The sequence below is a fragment of the Tinamus guttatus genome, unplaced genomic scaffold (assembly GCF_059628265.1).
Source record: "Tinamus guttatus ecotype Peru unplaced genomic scaffold, ASM5962826v1 Tinamus_guttatus_pri_ptg000602l, whole genome shotgun sequence".
In the NCBI taxonomy this organism is placed as follows: domain Eukaryota; kingdom Metazoa; phylum Chordata; class Aves; order Tinamiformes; family Tinamidae; genus Tinamus; species Tinamus guttatus.
Genome location: NW_028289136.1, coordinates 5,809,816 through 5,829,519, shown reverse-complemented (window position 1 = coordinate 5,829,519; position 19,704 = coordinate 5,809,816). Strand labels below are relative to the sequence as shown.

Here is a 19,704-nt window from a genome sequence, read left to right as displayed (position 1 = left end):
TCCGAAAAATAAATAAAAGGGGGAGTAGTGACATCCCCCCCCACCCCCGCAAAATTGAAGCACTAGGAGGCGGCCCAAAACGGCGTCGTTGTTTGTCCCTCCCCTCCTGGCTTCAAATAAATAGTAGTAATAATAATAGTAATGATAATAATAGTATTTATTTATGTTTTTCCCCAAATAAAAAAGCCCGCGGAGGAGGAGGCCCCGCGGCCCGGCCTAGGCCGCAGCCCGTCGCCGTGGCAACGCGCGGCCCCGTTCCCGGCTCCGCCTCATGGCGGGCGGGCCCAGGGCCGCCCCCTTCCCCCTCGGCGGCGGCCAGGCCGGGCCCGGCGCTTCCCTCGCTCCTTCCCGCTCCCTTCCCTTCCTCTCCCCGTTCTCGTCTCGTCGCTGTGGCCTGGGAGCGGGCTCCGCGATGGCTCCGGCCGCCGACCGGCAGGGTTACTGGGGCCCGCCGACCTCCACCTTGGAGTGGTGCGAGGAGAACTACGCCGTCTCCTTCCACATCGCCGAGTTCTGTGAGTGGCGGCGCCGGCGGGCCCGGCACCGGGCAGCGGGGACACCCCGGGCCCCGTAGCGGGAACGTCTTCCCTTGGGAAATCCCCCTTCATTCCTTATGGAGGTGGAGGGGCACATAGGGCCTGTGAGCTGGAACAGCTGGAAAGCGTTCTTTTTTTTTACCATTCCCTGCACCTTATGCCCCCAAATCTGCCCCCCTGCCCTTTAAGGAGGGGTGTTTTGGAGCCTTCCTCTGCTCCCTGCCATGTGGGAGTGTGGAAAGGGCTCCCGGGCATGGAGCTGGATATGCCCCAAGGATGTCGGGCAGGCTCGGGGGTGTGACGGAGGTGCCAAAATCAAATGGTTGCCAAGGATCATCTTAGGGAAGGAATGACATCTCCGTGCCAATCCTCGGACGTGCTGGATCGAGGTGGTGGTGGTGCTGGACCTGCTCGGTGGTGCTGGACCTCCTTTGTAGGGAGAGCTCTGCGCATTGTACAAGGGCAGTCCCAAGTGCTGCTCCCCAAGTCCTGTAATTCAGAGGGCACCCTGCGATTTGGAAGCATTGGAGCATCTTTTAGGGAAAGAAAAAGGTGCTTCAGTTGAAGCCTTGGCCAGGCACACACAACTCAAGGTGGCTGGCAGATAGTCTGTGTCATTTGTGGTCTTGGGTGAAGGATCCGAGTGCTCCGTCGCTGATGTTTTGCTTGAAAGTTAGGTGTTTTTGTACTTTGCGCCTTGCTTTGCAGGCTGTAGGACTCGTAAGGTACGTGCGGGCCTCTCAGACACCCCGTCCTCCAGAAGCTCTCGTGCTTGGTGAGATAAGAGGACACTTTCGAAACACTGAGACTCTAGGAAACGAGTAGGAAGGTGAACAGGTTGGTCTCCCCTCGAGTGCTTGGAGAGGGGAACGCTGCCTGCATAGCTGGGCTGCCCCAGCAGCGCTTTGGGCACGCGTGGCATGCGGGAGCTGGAAGGTTTCTGTGCTGTGACTTTCCATGGAAAACAGCAATGTGGGTGGCAGGCCAAAGTGAACAGCCGTGGAAGAGGTTTTGGAGTGTGGGAATGGGAAAGGAGTGCGGCCGCTCGAGTAACAGCAGCACAGACAGGAAGGAGGAAAGGAAGTTGGTGTGTTGATATATGGCTGAAAGAGGCAGGTCCGCTTTAAAAAGGAACAAAACTTGCTATCCGAAAACGGGGCGTATTTTAGGAGTTTCTAAATAGAACGGCAGTTTTGCAAGGCATATGTTTTCATGCTTTCTTTGTGGTCAAAAGTAATTTGTGAAATAATCTGCATAGGGAAGAGGAAGGTCTGTTACTTCCTCCCCACCACGTGAAAATAAATTTGCCTGTGTGCATGTAAATTTTGAAATAAACCCTGCTTTGCTGCACGCGCGAATTGATAGGCTTCGTCCTCTTCTGGATTAGGCAGGAGAAAGAAGATGAGGATGAGGTTAAAGGTGCGAGGTAGAAGGGTTTGGAAGAATAAGGAATTAATTACATGGTTCATTTTCCACTATGGAAAAGTTTTTTTTAAGGCTTCTGAGCCCCCTTGCAAGGATCATGGTTTGCTATTCCCTCAGTTGTGCCAAAGCAGCTCAGTGCAAGGGTCAAGCTGTAACCCAGAGCGTTCAAATAGTCCGTGTTAAGAAGCCAAACAGTAAATAGGCCTGCTTTATTTTAGGTAAAATAAAGTGGTTTTGTCAAGATAGCTTAGATTAGTAATAATAGTAACAGCACTGTAAAGGTCAGAGGTCTACCAGTTGCTTTGCCCTTATAGCCTTGTTACTCTGCGTTCAAATGGAGAAAACAAACTGGAATGTAGCAAAATGGTAATTCTTCTCTCTCCCATTGTGGTGATTATTGACTCATATATAGCCTATATTTTAAGTGTTACATAGTTTACATAGAAATGAAAATCAGTTTTGGACTTCTCTCGCTTTTGGTAACAGCTATATTGATGTTTTTTTAAAATTATTTGTGTTGCCACAGCTAATTTATAAGAAACCTTTGGAGGCCTGAAGCTTGAAATACACTGGGAGGTCCAAGTGAAATATTATGTTTTCCTTAGTTTCTAAAGCATGCTGAGGGGCTAAACTGAAAGCTTTTCATGCAAATTAGGTCTTCCTGCTATGTAACAATTTGTTTTTAATATGCTAATTTTAGTACAAATTGCTACATTGTGTTCCCAAAGCCTACATGCACTTCCTTGCCATTGATTCCCTAAAGAATTAGCAAATGATGGCAGCTAATCCAAGGTGTATTCAGAGGTGGGAAGGTGGGGTAAGGTATTACACTGTTGTTTCTGTAGCACTTCATATTTGCATTTTCTCTTGCTGTACCCCAAACAAATGATTCCTGTTTTAATAATAAAAAATGCCTGTTTTTGTCCTTCTGAATCTGTACCTAGCCAGTTTTCCTCCCTTACAGTCATGGATGACTAATTGCCTTACATCTTTTTGTAGAATATTAAACTGATCAAAATTGAAAACCCATTGAAAAGAGTTATTTTGCCATCTTAAATGTGTTAGGCTCTAAAATGACTCTCACCCCTTTGTCATATGGTATAGTACCTGTTCTTTAGACTTTCTTGAGCTGTGTTGACTCCTGGGTGCTGGATGTCAAGCAATTTGGTTGCATTTGTTTTGAACCATTTTTTTTTCCAGCTCCCAGTGCCTTTCCTGAATTGCTCAAGCTCTTGTATACTGCTATTAGTGAAATAATAATACAGAAAACCCTACCCTTCCTACCAAGCAAACAAGACAAGGTTGAATATAAGTGCTGTTGCTAAAACATTAAGTGCTTAAATGCTACAGCACAGTCTTCTTTTAAAAAGGGGGCCTTGGGTCAGTTTAGCTCATGTAATGTTCAGCTTTTGGGGGCTGTTTTGATTTAAAAGCCTGTATGACCAGTGATTACCCTTCTTGCATCCCCTGTTACGACTGTAAGCAAGGTTTGTCCTGTAGAACATAAGGAATGAGTGTAATTAACCTTCCTATATTTCCTTTGTTGAAAACACTGAGAATAGTGCAATTTTAAACAAACAAACCAGAAAAAAAAAAAAAAGCTTTAAATACAAGGAAGCCCACTACAGTACCTGAGGGGTTTATAATTCTCAGTCAGGAAATGATGGGGGTGGGGGATTTGGTGGTGTTATGAGCTCAGCGGTGTGTTTCAGGGCAGATCAGACTTCACTGATGTTTTCAAGGATGTGAAATGCTGCCTTGAGCAATTGTTGTCCGTGAGTAACACGCACCGGCTGCAGCACGGCTGCTTTTGAGATAGCACATCCTTAAGTTGGCATTTACAGCAGCAAACATCTGGAATATGGCTTCAGGCTTCCCAGGGAATTGGTAGAAATTGCTCCTTTCTTGACTTCTGTGACAGAATGTTTTGCTACCTTCATATAAGAAAAAGTGTTTTTCATTACCAGTGTTACATCCGCTGCGTTTTATTTTTATGGAATATCTCTCTATTGGATCACCATAACAGTGCCTTCCTTATGGGGTCCTTATTTAGGACCTATGGTTTTAGTTATTTTTGATAATCTTTCTTAAATTCTTCCTATTTTTATGAGTATATTGAAATAAGGTAACTGTTACCTGTGTTGTAAGGGAGAGAGATCTCATTCACACACAGAATGCCACCAGAGCATTCTCTGTTTTGCAAACAGCAACCTAACAATATTGTTTTCTCAGCAGCACTCAATAAAAGGCAATATTTACTGAGCTGTCAACAAAGACACCTTCATCTCTTGTGCGTGGGGACCATTACTTTTGAACTTAACAACTTCCAAATGTACTTAAAAGTTAGAATAATGTCATTAATACTGAATTCTGGCTGCCACATGCACACTGGTACCTTGTCCTCTTGGAAGTCTGACTGGATTTTAGTTATTTTGTCAGAGGCCTTGGAAAAGGGCAGGAGATTGCTGGGTTTGGTATTATATGTGCAAAGTAAAAAATGAAATCAAGCCAACTCTCTTTGGCTTTAAGCACTCACAGTATATTTTATCTGTCCTTTTAATAATAAAGTGGTGGAGAAAGGAAGAATCATCAGGATTAATTTGGTGTCATCAGGCCAACTACCGAGCTGTGGCTAAATTATGTAATGTCCTTATGACAAATGAGTTCTGAACTGGCATTTGACAAAGATAGTGTCACTCTTGGAATTTTTTGGGGCTAGAAGGCATTTGAGTGTGTAAGTTTAATGGCCTAATTGCAGGAGGCCACATCATGGGTTTCCTTTCTAAATTTATGGGGCTCCTCTGGGAAGCTCCATCACCTTGGGGGGCAATATAGACTGAAAAGGGAAAGAGGAAGTTAAATTAATTGATGCTGGCTGTAAAGTCAGGTGGAGTTTATAGGATAGTGCTTAGCTGTGGGATGCCTTTTAAGATGAACACTTTTCCCTTGCTCTTTGCTGTAAAGAGCAAAGTTGATAGTAGGGTTCTTTTCTTCAAAGAGCATTATAGTGGGGGTAACCTCGTAAGGCAAGCGAGTGTTCTATACTGTCTTGTTTTCTCCCTTAATTAATAATTTGGAAGAACTTTAAGACATTGACAAATACTGTTGTGTTATTTTTGCATCCCTTCCTAGGTCATAAATGAATATACTTGATTTAAGCCATCAGATAAACTCGTGACCCTGTTCTGATAACTTTTGCTGCAACAAATTAATCTTTTAATCCTTTTCAGTCTTTGTGTGTTTCTAATCTACGGCACAGCTTTATTTTTTACCTCTTGACAGGTTAATTTTCTTTTTTTATTATTTTTTATTTTGTTTTTCAAGAATTTCAGGGAAAAACAGGGTCAAAGGTTTTTGGGACAGTGCAGGTTTATACAATAAACTAGTTCTCATTTATTCATTGCATTACTGATGTAACTAAAACTTGATGGATGCTGTGGTAATTCACCGCGTGTGTGTTCATCTACCAATACTTTTGTAGTTAAGTGACAATAAAATTCTTAAATATGGTTTAGAAAGCGTTTAATTAGCACTTCATATTCAGTTCTTATACAGCTGGCAGTTGGACATCTGCCGCTCCAAATGTTACCAGAGTAGTGGCATTTGTTCAATTTAATTTTGCGATGTGCAAACAAAAGGCAGAGAACTTTATGAACTGCATGATGCTACTTTGCAGAAGATATAGAGCTATATGTATTAGAGTAAGGTAATGCTACTGGCTTTTAAATGCCTTTAAAATGAGTCTTTAGCCACAGATGAAACAGTTGTCATAATTGAAAGTCGAAAAATGTCTTTACTGTTTATGTTTGCTTGTGTTTGAAACTGATATTTGTGAAATGCATGTTCCTTGTTCTCTGGAGCCTTTCACAGAATAGTGGAGAAGATGCTTTTTAAACAAAATATCATGATTTAATAGTCGCTCCAAAAATGTTAAAAGGACTCTGCAAATCCTGTTTCACCCCAGCAGCTCAGCAATATGTGGTCATTTTATCTTGAAATAAATGCAAGTGCTAGCATGCTTTAAAGTTTCTATAACTAGTTCTAAAGCCTAAAGGGATCATGAAAAGGTTAATGGATCCAAGAACCAAGAATAACTTTTTTTTTTTTTTTTGTTTGTGATGACGTACAAGTGGTTAACAACCAAATACCTTTGACTTTTCTAGTGTGTGGGGCCCTTTATAGCTCCGTCAGTATTGCAACAATTTTTCAATCCCTTAGTGGAGAAGTTGAGCTGCTGCATGAATTAAAGGTGCTTGTTATTCTGTGGTTACAGAAGCATCACGGCGAAGGAAGGATGCCAGGAAGAGAGAACTTCCTGGAGAATGTTACTGCTCGTAAACCAGAGAAACGCTGCTTTAGGGTTGATCGGTTACCATTAATTGTTTTGAATATCTGCAAATCCTCACATAGGCAAGTTCTGGAATCACTGTGCTGATTTTGCTGAACACCATTTAGATGTAAGGTTTCAGGTGCAGGCTCCTTTGTCCCATTGCAAATGCAAATATAATAAGCCCTGAAAGTCATTTGTGCTATCTCCAAAACCTAAAGTATCTGATCAGGTTGTATTTTCTGTCTCTATTCTCTCTCCCTCTCTCCCCCAATTAATTTGCTTGTAGAAATAAGCTGCGTCTGCAGTATGATCAGTGAGTTGATGTTTGCTTGGTGATTGATGTAGGCAGCCTCTGCAGGATCATCCTTATCTCCTTTGCAGCAAGGTCCATAGATTTCCGGTGGAGAATTTCCTTCAGTCTTTTTGGAGCTTCGGAAGCAGAATGAGCCTCTCCAACGTTCGTGCACCCTTTGTGCCCCATTCCACTTTTTATTTTCCTTTCCAGCAACTGGTGACTCAGCCTGCTCTTCCAAACGACACAGCTTTCCTGAGGGAAATTCCAAACTTTTATTACAAAATTGAGAGTAACGCTCAGCAGTGTATCTGTTTCCCAGCTGTGTCCCAGGGCTTTTGTTTATTTTATCATTTTATTTGGGTTTGTTTTCAGAACCTCATTTCCCTTCTAGCTTCCAGGAGTGACCCACGAATGATCTGTGCAGGATTAGTGTTTCTTAAAGGATCTCGAGCTGGTTCTGAGGACCTTTCCCTCCATTTCTTCATTTGCATCTGCTTTTCTGGGAGTCATGGGTGCTTGGCACAGGATGCCCAAGAATGTTTTGTAGGAATTCCAGCACTAGTAGGATTTTAAGGTATCAACCTTGTGGTCATCAAATATGACCTTGGAAGCTCTCCGATTCATACAGTGCTTTAATGAGCTTAGTATTTGCTGCAAAGGTTCAAGATGCTACTATCCTGGAGGCTAAATTTTCAGAAACTGCTAATTCCAGTTGGATGATGGTTTTCGTTTGGACAGGATCCAGCATCCAGAAGTCAGATACAGTATTAGATGAAGAAAGAAATAGCCTGGACAGCTGCTGTAGCACGGTTACGCATCAGAACTAATCTTTTGGAGCACTGACAGTCCTGGGACAGAGTATTTGTCCCCTGTATTAGATCTGCCATTAATTCATTTTTTAATCTTTTTTCTGTTCTGACCATTCTGTGAGTAAACATTATAGCAAACTACAGAAGCACCACTCTCTTAATTTTTTTCAATTTAGTAACAGAAGTTTAGAGAGAAGGTTGGCAAAGCTGTTTTGTTCATATCCCCCTGTGGCCTCAGGTTTGACTTCTGCAAACAGGGACAATTTAATGCTGTGTCCATAAAGCTGCAGTTAGCAGCAATACTGAAGTTCAGGGCTTTCTTCAGAAGCAGCAGAGTGAAAAAACAGACAGGCTTTGTCAGCTCATATTGCTCGTACCTCTTTCAAACTGGTGAGTGGACTTTCTAACAAGAAAAACCTTAACTCGGGTGTGTAGGTGCTTTGGAATGCAGCAGAGAAATGCACCGTGGCAATGAAATCATGCAGCAGATGTTGGATTTGCTCTCTGGAGTAAACTGATGAGACTTGCAATCTGTGTTATTGCAATTACCTTTCACTCCTGGGTTTGGAGCTTAGTGGCTGTTAAATCTTTACAGGCCCAAGTTTTATGTTTCTGCGAGGCCTCTCTGCATATTGTCCTCAGCAAGTGTCTAAGTGTCAGCATTGAGTCATCTAATGCTAAAATGCTCAGTCCCTTCCAATTTTATTTCTGCTGTTTTTAGTTCTTGCTCTGAGGCCGCAGGTAAATATTCCTTTTTAAAAATACATTTCTTCCCACACTCCTCTTTTTTTCCTACTATTAAGCCCCTACCTTTGTCTCTTTGTCTTTGTCTCTTGTATTAATTCATATCTTTCTGCTTTTATTGTACTTCCCCTACAATAGTTTCTAACTTGTCTTCTGAAAGTTTCCTCTAGCACTGCTTGTGCTGGGAACTCCGTTCACTGTTTGTTCACTTTCCAACCGTTTCGTATCATCAACTTCTGCCCCAGTGCTTGCCACCCACCACGTCAACTGTTTAGGTATTATCTTAAGTTTTGTTTATAACAAAAAGTCAGTGTTTAAAGCTTGAACCTTCCGTACGTCTTCCTGTATTTGGTTTAGATAGTGAAATACTTAAGATCTGGTCTTCGCTCTTGCTGTCTTTGTGTAGAGGAAGAGCTGTTCCCTGTAGAGCTAAACAGCCTTTGCCAAGGTTTCCTCCTTTTCAAGGAAGAACAGTAAAACAGTCTGGAAATGGCATTTAGAGAATGACTGAAGAGGAAACATAGAGTTGGGGTTAGAAGTTGCAGACTGGATGCTGAAACTTTTGAGTCTAGCGTTAGTGAATTGGGTGCAGTGAAAGCTTTAGCTGGAGGCTGGGTGCTTAGGAGTGAAAGAAAAGAGCCAAGGTAATTTCTCAAATGAAATATCTTTCTTTTATCACACATTCTGAGCGCCCCTACCTTTTTAATTTAAAGGAGTCATATGGAAAAAGGAGGAAGATAGTCGAAGTAGGGGTTCACTACTAGTATTGGTGGGAAGAGGACACGTCAAAGAGCTGCTGTGTGTCTGCACCGAGCCGTGGCTGCTGATTGCTTTCATTATTGCTACGTGCCTCATTTTACATTTGTCAAATAGCATCTGCAGTTCAGGTTCCTACCATCCCAGTGGGCCAAACATGCCCACAAGAATGGCACGGACAGGCACTTACATGAAACCCAGTGCTGACAGCACCCGTGACTAATAGAGGAAGAAGGGGGATTGGAAGTCCCCGAATCAGATGAGAAGAGTAAATGCATGATCCCCATAACATCATATTTGTCACCACTTAGTTTTATCAGTGGCTCAAGAATAATCCTGCCCTTCTTGGCTATTTCCTTTCAATCTGACATTATCAGTCTGTCTTACAAGAAAAAACATCTTAAGTACATTTCATTTTGTTTTCCAGTAAAGACTGTAATAGCAGCAAATCTGCCCTTCAGCTATGAGCTTATGTGTAGTATTTCAACTTTACATCATCTCAGGCTGATCTCCTTAGCCTTTGATTGCATTTTCTAGCTGTGAACACTTGCTTTCAGTGCATTTCCTAGATTGATACTTCAAATGGTGTGCCCGTGTCCACTGTTTTTAACCATAAATTTACTTGAGAGATCTTTCCAAGTGCACTTCAAAGTGGTTGGTCTTTTTGCCGTCATCTTGAGTGAGGTGTCCTTCATGTTTGTCTGATAGACACAGAACCACAGTGAGATGGATATCGAATCTAGTCAATAGGTACATGGCATTTTTTTGGATGTAGCTAGGGTAGCTACCACTATTCTCATCTGCCACCTAAGAATATTTTTCTTGCCATTATGTTCATAATGATCTACCAAGCATCCATAGTTGCCTCCCACATTTTTGTAGTTCGGCCTCCAAAGCTGTACTGTTCGCTCCATTCTGTAGAACATCATCTCACGTGGATCTGGGTACAAGAAGGACATGGACCTACTGGAATGAGTCCAGCAAAGGGCCCCAAAGATGAGTGAGGGGCTGGAGCATCTGCCCCATGAGTACAGGATGAGAGTGCTGGGACTGTTCGGCCTGCAGAAGGGAAGGCTGAGGCAGGGGTCTAATCAATGTGTATAAATATCTGATGGGAGGGTATAAAGAAGACAGAGCCAGACTTTACTCAGTGCTGCACAGTGACAGGATGGGAAGCAATGAGCGTGAAATGAAACACAGGAAACTCCACTTGAGCATGAGAAAACGCCACTTTGCTGTGAAGGTGACTGAGCACTAGACCAGATTGCCCATACTATTGTGGCATCTCCATCCTTGGAGATATTCAAAACACAACCTGCCCTTGGTGGCCCTGCTTGAGGAGGGTGAGTTGGACTAGATGATCTCCAGAGGTCCCTTCCAATCTCAACCGTTCTGTGATTCCATGATCTCAGACTTGGCTCATGAAAAACTTCAAGACCAACTCTGAAAAAATTAGTCATGCTTCCTCCAGAGAACAATAATTCAAGTTCTGGCATGGTAGGTCTTGAAAACCCTTTTCCTCATTTTGTCTCTTCAAGTGCCAGGTGGAGGAGGGCTCCATAATGCTAAACCTTGCAGAACTGGTAACACGAGTTAGGACTAGTCAGATAGTTTTAGAAAGTTCATATTCTTATGGTTTTTTCACTTTGAAACCCTTTATTTTGTAGCAAGAAAGGATGGGCTCCTGGCTAGAAGAACACTGCAGTGTTCGGGAGCCCTGGCTTGAATTTTACACAGGTTTCTTTGTGGCTCAACCACCTTTTCTAACCTGTCCTCTTTTTCAAAGTGTTTTGAGGATGTATACGTTGAAGTCTGGGGTTGCTTAAACAATCACTACAGTGATGGAAACCATATAGGTAACCAGTAACTTCTAGACCAAGGGGAACAAAAACTTCTTAACCAACAAATATTTCATCATCCAATGTTAAATAACTATGTTATGAGCACAAATGTTGTGTTTAAGGGATTGTGAGGGCATCAGTTCGCATATTTGTCTGAAGACTTAAAATAGGGCTTTGTATAGTATTAGTTTTATTTTTCTAGTATAACTCATGCAAAAGGCAATGTCAGCATTAGTGCAATCTCCTCCTAGGTTCTAAATTTTTTGGTATCTTTATTACACAGCAGCAAAAACACTTCCAAGAGAGTCGAGGACAAAGGATGGGGTAACTTAATTGTGACCTAGGGCAATTCAAAAGCAGTTTAATAACAAGCCTTTGTAAGACTTGCATTCCAAAGGGATGTTTGTGCATTGGAAAATACACCCACGCTTAGCAGGCTTGAACGGAGCTTTCCTGTGCATGTTTTGTTAGTCAGGATATTGAGAGCTTTTTCTTCTAATTATCTTCCACACTTTGTTTTGAAGAATGCAAATGTAACATGAAATACAGTAATCGGAGTAAGGGCATCTGCAGAAATATTAGCTGAACTGATGTTATGAGAATGAATTCTGCACCGTAATATAAAGTGTATAAGGCTGTAAATCAAAAAGTATGACTTGACACAGCATGTTGGAACCTCTCATGAGCTGGCACTGGGAATAAAAATCAAATTGTGTTTTTAATAATTAATCATCTTTTTCCCCCTCAAATTACCTCGTTACCTGTCCCCCATCCACTAAGCACTTAAATGGTTTACCTGTGCAATTTTTGTTTAGAAAAACATCAGCATAAAATCGTGTTTTCTGGAGAAACGATGGCCCAACCAGAGAGAAGCAGCCTCAAAGGCCTGGAAGCTCCTTGCCTGGTTTTTGGACATTTAGTCCGTTTTTAGAGCTTTCCTCTCCTTTTAGTGCTCCTGATTGCTCTAATTTGAACCCTGCTGGTTTGTCCCTTGGGATTTCTCCTTAATAGAGTGCCAAGATGCATTTCAGTTATATTTGCCAGCAGCGAAGCAGAGCTGTGTTTAATATATTATTCCTTTGTAATGTGTTTTTACACTATCTCATTTCTCCATGGTGTTTTATCTGTCTTTTTTAATTTTATAGTTCTTGTGACTTGCCCAGACTTGCTGTTTAGCTGCCGTGTTTTATGTTAAACAGCGGGAGATCTGATAGTCACTCTAATAACCTGTTCATTTAAATTGTTATTTATCTATGCCCATTTTTATGAAGCTGTTCTGTAGGCTTTCCTGTATAGCTTATACAGTTCAGTAATTATTTAACTCTTTGTGCTCGAATAGCTCAAATATTTGTCCCATTTTCTTAATAAGAACGTAGTGGCTATAAGTTGCAACTTAATCACCTTGGTTGCAGCTTCAATTAATGCCCAGCTAAATGATATCAAAGTTTGCTTAGTGTTTGGAAGGGAGACCTGAGGAATTACAAGATGTGAAAGTAGATCTTGTGTCCTGTTCTGCGGGTACCGGGAATTTTACTTTGATACCTCTATGCTCATTAGAAAGTAGGGAGCTTAGTGTGCATGTATGGCCACATTCCAACTGGGCTGGCTCTGTTTTCTCCCCTGGGATCATTCTAAACTATCAAATGAAAAGAGGATTCCTCATTTCTTGAGCTCCAACGTGTCATTACTGTGAACTCAAAAGTGGAAGACATTAAAAACAGCTGGTGGAAGTGAAAATTCAATTGCTACTCTGTCCTCCTGGTCATGCACTGGAAGCAAAAATGGTACGAGATGCAAGTCAGCGGCCCAAAGAGCTTAATTTGTGCAGCTGCATTTTCTGGAGACCTGCATTTTGAAAAAGCAGCGACACAAACCTGGACCTTCTCTGGGCTCTGACTTAGTTTTTGTTGATAGATAATACATAGCATAACTTGAATGGAAACTTGCTGGATTTTATTCAGATTTATTTCTCTTGTTGACACTTACAATACTGTGATAGCACCTGAATCAGTCCTTTCTTCCTGAATTCCTTTTAATTCTGAGCTACAACCTGCCCTGGAGCTGCCTGGGGTGATTCCAGAAATTAAAAACTTGGTCTACGACACTTTAACTATCCTTCCAACTACTTTGAAATATAAAGTGCTGCGTGTTTAATGATGTCATCTGACAGAGTTTGTGTTTTTAAGCTACTTTTATATTTTCTTCATGTGCTGCACAGTCTAGGTAGTGCACTAAAACCTCCCATTCCGCCTCACTTTTCAGCCTCATTTTTTTTTTCCATGTTTGCCAGTCATGATTTTAAGCAAGCTTTTTATGGATAGTCACATTTCTCATTTCAAAAATTTTCTTCTTTCCTCTGAGGATCACACTAATTTGTTTCTACTGTCCTTTGTCTCGTAGAAACTAGCAGAGTCAAAAGTCCTCATTTGTTTGAGAGAGAACATTTTAACATTTGAAAAGATCCGTGCAGTTAGTAAATCTTGCACTCATTTCAAGTACAAACAGAAGAGAAAGGGTTTCTCAACACTGTGCAAATCGTGTTGGTCACCTTGTCAAAAGCTGAAGATGATATTTGCTACTTTGCTTTTCTTTAAAGCACTTTTCCTTCCTTATTCTAAACTTTTCTCCCTTCCAACTCACTGTAGTGTGTTCCAGATGTTTTTATACCTTATACCATGTATAGCATTTCTTTAAGACCGAGTTCTGTTACAGCTTGAATTACTTATAGCATTATTTGTTTTACCCTTTTGTCTCTATGCTCAAATTTATTGGAGAAATTGCTTTCTAAAATACAATAACTCCAGATAAGAGATATTCTGTATTGAGCCTATAATTGCCTGTAAATACTATTTGCTGTAGGTTATCTTTAGGTTGTTTTAGGGGGCTTTTGTTGTGATTTCAGTATTTTTGCAGATAAAGTGCTTTTAAGTTTACATTTATGATACTGTGTAAATTTTCTTAGGGCCTACAGAGGCCTCTGAGGGCAAACGCGAAGTAGAAACTCGTCAGGTTTTGGTATTGCAGAATGTGCAGATGTGAGGAGACACTGATATAGAGGTTCTGATGGATTCGTATTTTGCGTGGACTTAATTTCGTTCTGGGACAGCACAGAGTTCTTGCAATGGCTAAAACAAGTACTTAAAGTGATGTTTGCACCATGATAGCGTAGATTTGTATATCCCGCTGCCCCTATATTGAAGGATTTAGCAAAAATTCCTTTTAATGCATTTATGAATATGAATATATAAGTGAGGATAATCCTGAAAAAATGTAGCTAGACTTTTATGAATTATGCAGTCCTAGGGATCTTGGGTTTGAAAGAGGCCTCGAAGGATGAGATCTTGAGAGAATTAGTTTTGCTAGCAGGATGCCAGGGAGCTTCCCTGTTTCCTCAGCCCCATTCCCTCCTGAAAAGTTTGCACAACTTTCAATAAATGTGTTTTGCAAATAGGTTTGCCCAATCCCTGCTATAAATGAGCTGAAGAATACAGGCCAAAAAGTGCAGAGAAGGAGGGGCAGGAATTTATAGGCAGATTAGGGCTGTGGTATTTCCTTTCTCGGCAAGATGGTCCTAGATGAAACACTCATAAATTTGCAATAATTTAACATAATTACAGCTTTACAGCTAGTGTTAAAACCTCGAAAACATGCATGTGTAAGCACTGCTTTAGAAAGTAGATGATTTGCTATTCCAGGCCCCATTCCATATCTTATAACTTTGACACTGCTTTTCTGAGGCTATGTGACATTTCTGCGTGATTCTGGTCTCTGCTGGACGTAAATCACTGCCCGTTGCATCACGACCATGGTGCAAGGTTGACCATTCCCTGAGAAATTAAGGATGAAGAGAGCCCTTTCTGTCAATACAGGCTTGTGTGTCTTTACGGAGTCGGCTTGATTTTAGCGCTTTTTCAGTTGTTGGAACTTGGTCATATTTGTGGTTGTGCAGTAAGTGAGAATTTTGTTTTATGAAGTGTTCATTTCAGATGTGCTTTTTATCCGGTCACGAAGGTTAATATCCACATCTGATGTGTGAGAATTTAGTAGAGCTAAGGGGTGCAAGTTAACTAGATAATGCTTCATATGTTCTGAAATAATCATTTTTCCCTTTGAGCTTGAACTTTCTGTAAACCTGTAAAGCAGGGGGCTTCCCTTCACCTCCCCCACACTCTGTGTCATAATATTTTGGGGTTATATGACCACAATTTGATAGTTTTCATTTTTCTTTGGGCAGTCATGTTGGAGTAAGACTCATAAAAAAAGGGCACTTGGGTGAGAAGAGTAATATGGACACGGCCTATTCACTTCTGTTCCCTGCTTTAAAAAAGGAAACTGTTTGGAGATGCTCTACTGAAACCCAGAAATAATTTGGTTTGCCTCAAATGTTGCACTTGTCACTGGAAATTCAGAGTTTAAATTTCAATGTTATGGCTATTTTTAACTGATGGGGTACGAAAGTGTGCAGTTTAATTTATGCCCTTTTTATACTTATGCTCTTTTGGCCAAATTGCATGTCATTTGGTTCATATTGCATAACCCTTATTCTCAAAATTATGATTTGTGGTTAGGCCAAAAAGCTGAATTTGCATTCCATCTGGTGAGAAATATATCCATTTCCTTTCACTTCACTTTTACTTCTCAGTGTTTCATTACATTTTTTGTATAGGTCAGTAGCACTGATGCCAGGAAAGCTTGAAAATGAGAGTAAGCTTGAAAAAAAAGAGAACAAAAAAAAAAGAAAACAAATTGTTCATCTTCCTCTTTGCTGGAAGAGTCCTTGGAACCGAATATTGTTCTTGTTTTCTCTGAGCTCTACAACACATAAATTGGGTGTTTTTTGTGCAGTGCTACAGCTTCTGCAAGAGGGATAGAGACCAACTACATCTTGCTCCTGTTTAGGCTCTTGATGAGCCTTCACAGTTGTCCGTGTTGATGGTTGCCTGTCACGCAGAGCTTTAACCTTATGCTCTTCCTTATCTTACCTTATTGCAGTCCTTGGACGTATGTTGTAATTTGTGATGTAGCACCAGGTTTATTTTGGGTTTACACGTGCTGGGACTAGTGCATTAATAGCAAAGATAGAACTCGTTTCGTTTGGGAATGAGTCCATAAAGTGTCCGTAAAGTATCCGAGAGGACAGTTCCAAGAGTAGCCTTAAAATAAAACTAAATAATTTAAAAGGCCCTTCTAAATACCCAACTTGAAATATATGGGGCCTAAATCTCCTTAAGGAATTGGATTTAAATTCGTGAGCTCTGTAATCACCATAATCTGCTTCCTGCCAAGAAAGTAAATGCCGGACAAATTACTATTTTATTGCTCTCCAAATGTGAAAAATTACACAGAAGTTGTGATATTGTCAGCCTTCAAATAAAATGACCCAAGTTATAGAAAAATGTAACTTCAAACCGTCTGTGAAAGCAGAGTAAGTTTTAAAGGGTGTTATCTTTCTGGATGAAATGGTTGGAGGTCTCTTTGTTGACGAAATGCAGTGTTGTTTATTGGTAGAGAACCCAATACTAAATCTCTGTTTTTGGTTTCTGTCCCACAGGGAACACAGTGAGTAACCTGATTTTCATTCTACCTCCAATCTATGGTGCGATTCAGACCTATAAAGATGGCCTTGAAAAACGGTATTTAGCTGCGTATTTGTGTCTCACAGGTATGTGTAAAACTTCATTTGCTCTTTAATTATAAAAGGAGCTTGGATGAATAATAATTAAAAATATCCAAACATGAACAAACCAAATAATGCAAGCCAAATATTGTGTGTGCGGAATATTTGTTTGTAGTTCTTAATGTTTTCAGAAAATTGCTATTTGTTGGAAGGACATGAAGTTAGAATTCACAAAATAACTTTGAGGTTGGAACGTGATTGATCCTTGGCCTTACATCCTGCTCAGTGCACCTTTGCTCACTGGATACCTCTGTGATGGTTTACACAAGACATTTTGTGTATTCTAGTTCTCTACAGTTTAACACTGTATTAGTGTTCTTAATTTAATACAATTATATGGATTAATAACACAATAAGTGGGCAGGATCTTGGAGGAATTGACTGAGCACTCTTTAATTAATTTCAATTTGAGCTCAATCCTCTTAGCCATATTTCAGCCAGCAGCCTAACTGCCATCCTTTGGGAAATCCAACAAGGATGGAAGACCAATGTGATGTTGGTACATGCATTCATTTCTAGGGAGTTCAGCCTCCTGCAATAGCAAAATATCAAAAAGAAACTTCCTTTGAACCTTTAATTGATGGTCTGTGCAACTAGAGATCATATATGTTATCCTTGCAAGAAAAAGAGATGTTTTAAGGTGGTTGGGGTTTGGCAGCTGGGTCTGTAGAAGTGAGTTTCTGTGTTTGCTATAGCTGCTTTCTGTGGGAAAATATCTTCTTCCTTCTCCCATCTCAGTTTATTTTAAATGTTACTTTTAAGACTAGTATGCTTAGGTATTTAAGTAAACCTCAGTAAAAAGCATATATCCTTATGCTAGAAGCATTCTTGATGCCAGTTAAGCTGTAACAACACCTGGTACAGCTTCCCTTTTTTTTCAGCTACTGGAAGAATTGGTTCAGCTTTACTGATGTACATTAAAGATGAGCAGCAGCAGTGTACAACCATGGAGTTTGTGTGAATACTTTCTAAATGGCTCTTTGCAGTCTTTTTATGCTTTTATATAACTATATAATTTGGTCTCTGTATAAAATTGAGTTCTGTAGAAGGAGGTCTTGAAGGTCAGCGTTTCCCTTTTTAAGACAGGCTCTTTTTCTGGGCAAAGAAGCAGTGTTTAAGCCCTTGCTGAAGTGAACTCTTTGCTTGTTCTCACATCAAAGAATCTCTCTATCCATTCCTTTAAACTAAATAAATGTAAAAGTTCTGTAGAGGAGCATCACTCTCTCCACGCTGACTTGTGACTGCCTCTGGCAGTGACACTTCACAGAGGGCAAAACACATCCCAGTCTGATCAGAGCCTCCAACCAGGAGTGCAAGAGGGATTCCCAGGTCTGAATTGGAATTTCTCTTATATGTCATTTAATATGAATATTTTAGAGTCCATCTTCGATGACAATGGACAAGAGCTTCTGCTGCTGTGTTGCCCTTGGCGTTTCTGAAGAGGAACCCGGCTTGTGTGTTTGACAGCAGTGCTGCAGGGCAGTCCTGAGTCCCAGCTGGGCCCTCTCTGCTCATCTGTGGCTAGAAACGAGCCTTTGACTCCTGTCTGGAGTGATAAATGCTTGCATGGCTTCACTTCCACATCCTCTGCTGGAACCGAACATGAAAGGTCACACCCCAAAACGTTTCTCTTATCTCTGCTTCAGAAATCACAACACGCAGCTGGCTTTACAGCAGCTTCTAGGGCACTTTAAAACCTTCTATATTCCTTTACATCTCTATACTTTGTCAGTGAAAAACAGGAATAGGATGGTTGAGAACCATGAACTTCCTGTGTTTGGTCTACTCCAGAACAAAACAGCAGGTGAGAAGCTAAACAGGATTTTTAAAAATAGTCAAAATGTGCCAGGAAAGCTGACAATTTTTCTGTGTTTGCGACAGAATGAGAAATGTACTGAAGTGTAGATAGAGGAAATGTTTAGAAATGAGTTTTGGTAAGAAAGAGCCAGAGGAAATACTTTTCCTTACAGTGGTTTTACTTATTAATAGATTTCACTGCCTGCAATTACTTTGTAATGAACAAGTATAAACTTAATCCGTAAAAGAAATAATTAATTTAACACAAAACTGCTGATTTTGCTTTAGGTACCATGTACTCATTAAAGAACGTGTAGAAGTTCTTATAGCTGATTAGTAACCCTTTGTGGGTTGCTTTGTTAAAGTACAAATTCTTGGGTTGCTTTGAAGTTGAGAGGGGACAAGACATGAATTTTAGTTTAGTATTAACAAATTCATTTTGTTACTGAGATTTTTAGCAGAAGTTAAAGACAGCTGTCAAAAATGACATAAAAATCTGTTAACATTTAAGAACATAAGAAGTGTTTTTTTCCAGACATTATTTTGATCCGAATCAGCTATTTCTTTTGGATACTTCCAAATATTTAGCTGCTTGTCAGTTCCTTTGTGTTTTGCCATGCTGTGTTCAGTGATCCACTTTATACTCCCACATTTCTGTTGTTGACATCGATTTCCTCTTTGAACCCAATGCATCTGGAATTAGGGAAGCCCTGCTCATTTCACATACATGCTGAGATCCAAACCTGGCAGGAGAAGAAGGGGGCTTCTAAATAGCTATTTAAATAAATTCCTCGTTCATAGTGGTGCCAAGGCTGAGTTGCATTTTTCTGCAAGTTCTTTGAGGCACGACACACGCTTCTGAGTCCTCATTTCTGCTATGTTTTAGCTCAAAGAGCATGTTGTCAATGAACTCAATAGGCAGTGAGTAAGATTTTTAAGCCTTATGTATCTAAAGCTATCTAAAATAATCAACCTAAAAGATATTAAAAATATTCTTAAGAAATTACTTTAACACTTAGCATCTCGTGAAGTAGGTGAAACACATCAGACCTCTAAGAACAGACAGCTGTTTTTTGGATAGTTCCATTAATGCTTTGGTATATTATCATTTTTCTCATGCTTCCTGAGGATCCTGAGACCCTTAGAAGGGTCCCGATTATAAAATATATTCAGCTATGTCTTGAATGAAATACTGGAACAAATTAAGTATTGAATCAAGAATCGAAATATACTTGAACGAAGTATCTGTTTTGGACCTAAGGAAAAGTGGAGTAGGAGTCAAACTTTGTGATGTTTTCCTTGAAATCTGGGGATTTTCAGGGCCTCTAGTATTTGTCTTCGGTCTGGCTAGTGAAATTCTAGGGCTCAGGCATTCAAGCTGTGCCACAGTGGAGGGGAAAAAAAGGAGGAAAGAATGTTCCTACTTTAGACATTGCCATAGGAACTCGCGGTAAACCTCTGCATCTTTGAAAATAGTTGTTGGAAGCCCTGCAG

General features: G+C 40.6%; 1 protein-coding gene across 1 annotated transcript in view; it reads left to right on the top strand.

Moving 5' to 3' along the window:
• The first annotated feature begins 318 nt into the window (after positions 1 to 318).
• Positions 319 to 19,704, top strand: part of ACER3 (alkaline ceramidase 3) — a 43,451-nt gene continuing 24,065 nt past the window's right edge. Inside the window, exons 1-2 of the mRNA XM_010223687.2 lie at positions 319 to 515; positions 16,288 to 16,398. Coding sequence (XP_010221989.2) covers positions 413 to 515; positions 16,288 to 16,398 — 214 coding nt within the window. The 5' untranslated portion in view covers positions 319 to 412. The remainder of the gene's footprint in view (positions 516 to 16,287; positions 16,399 to 19,704) is intronic.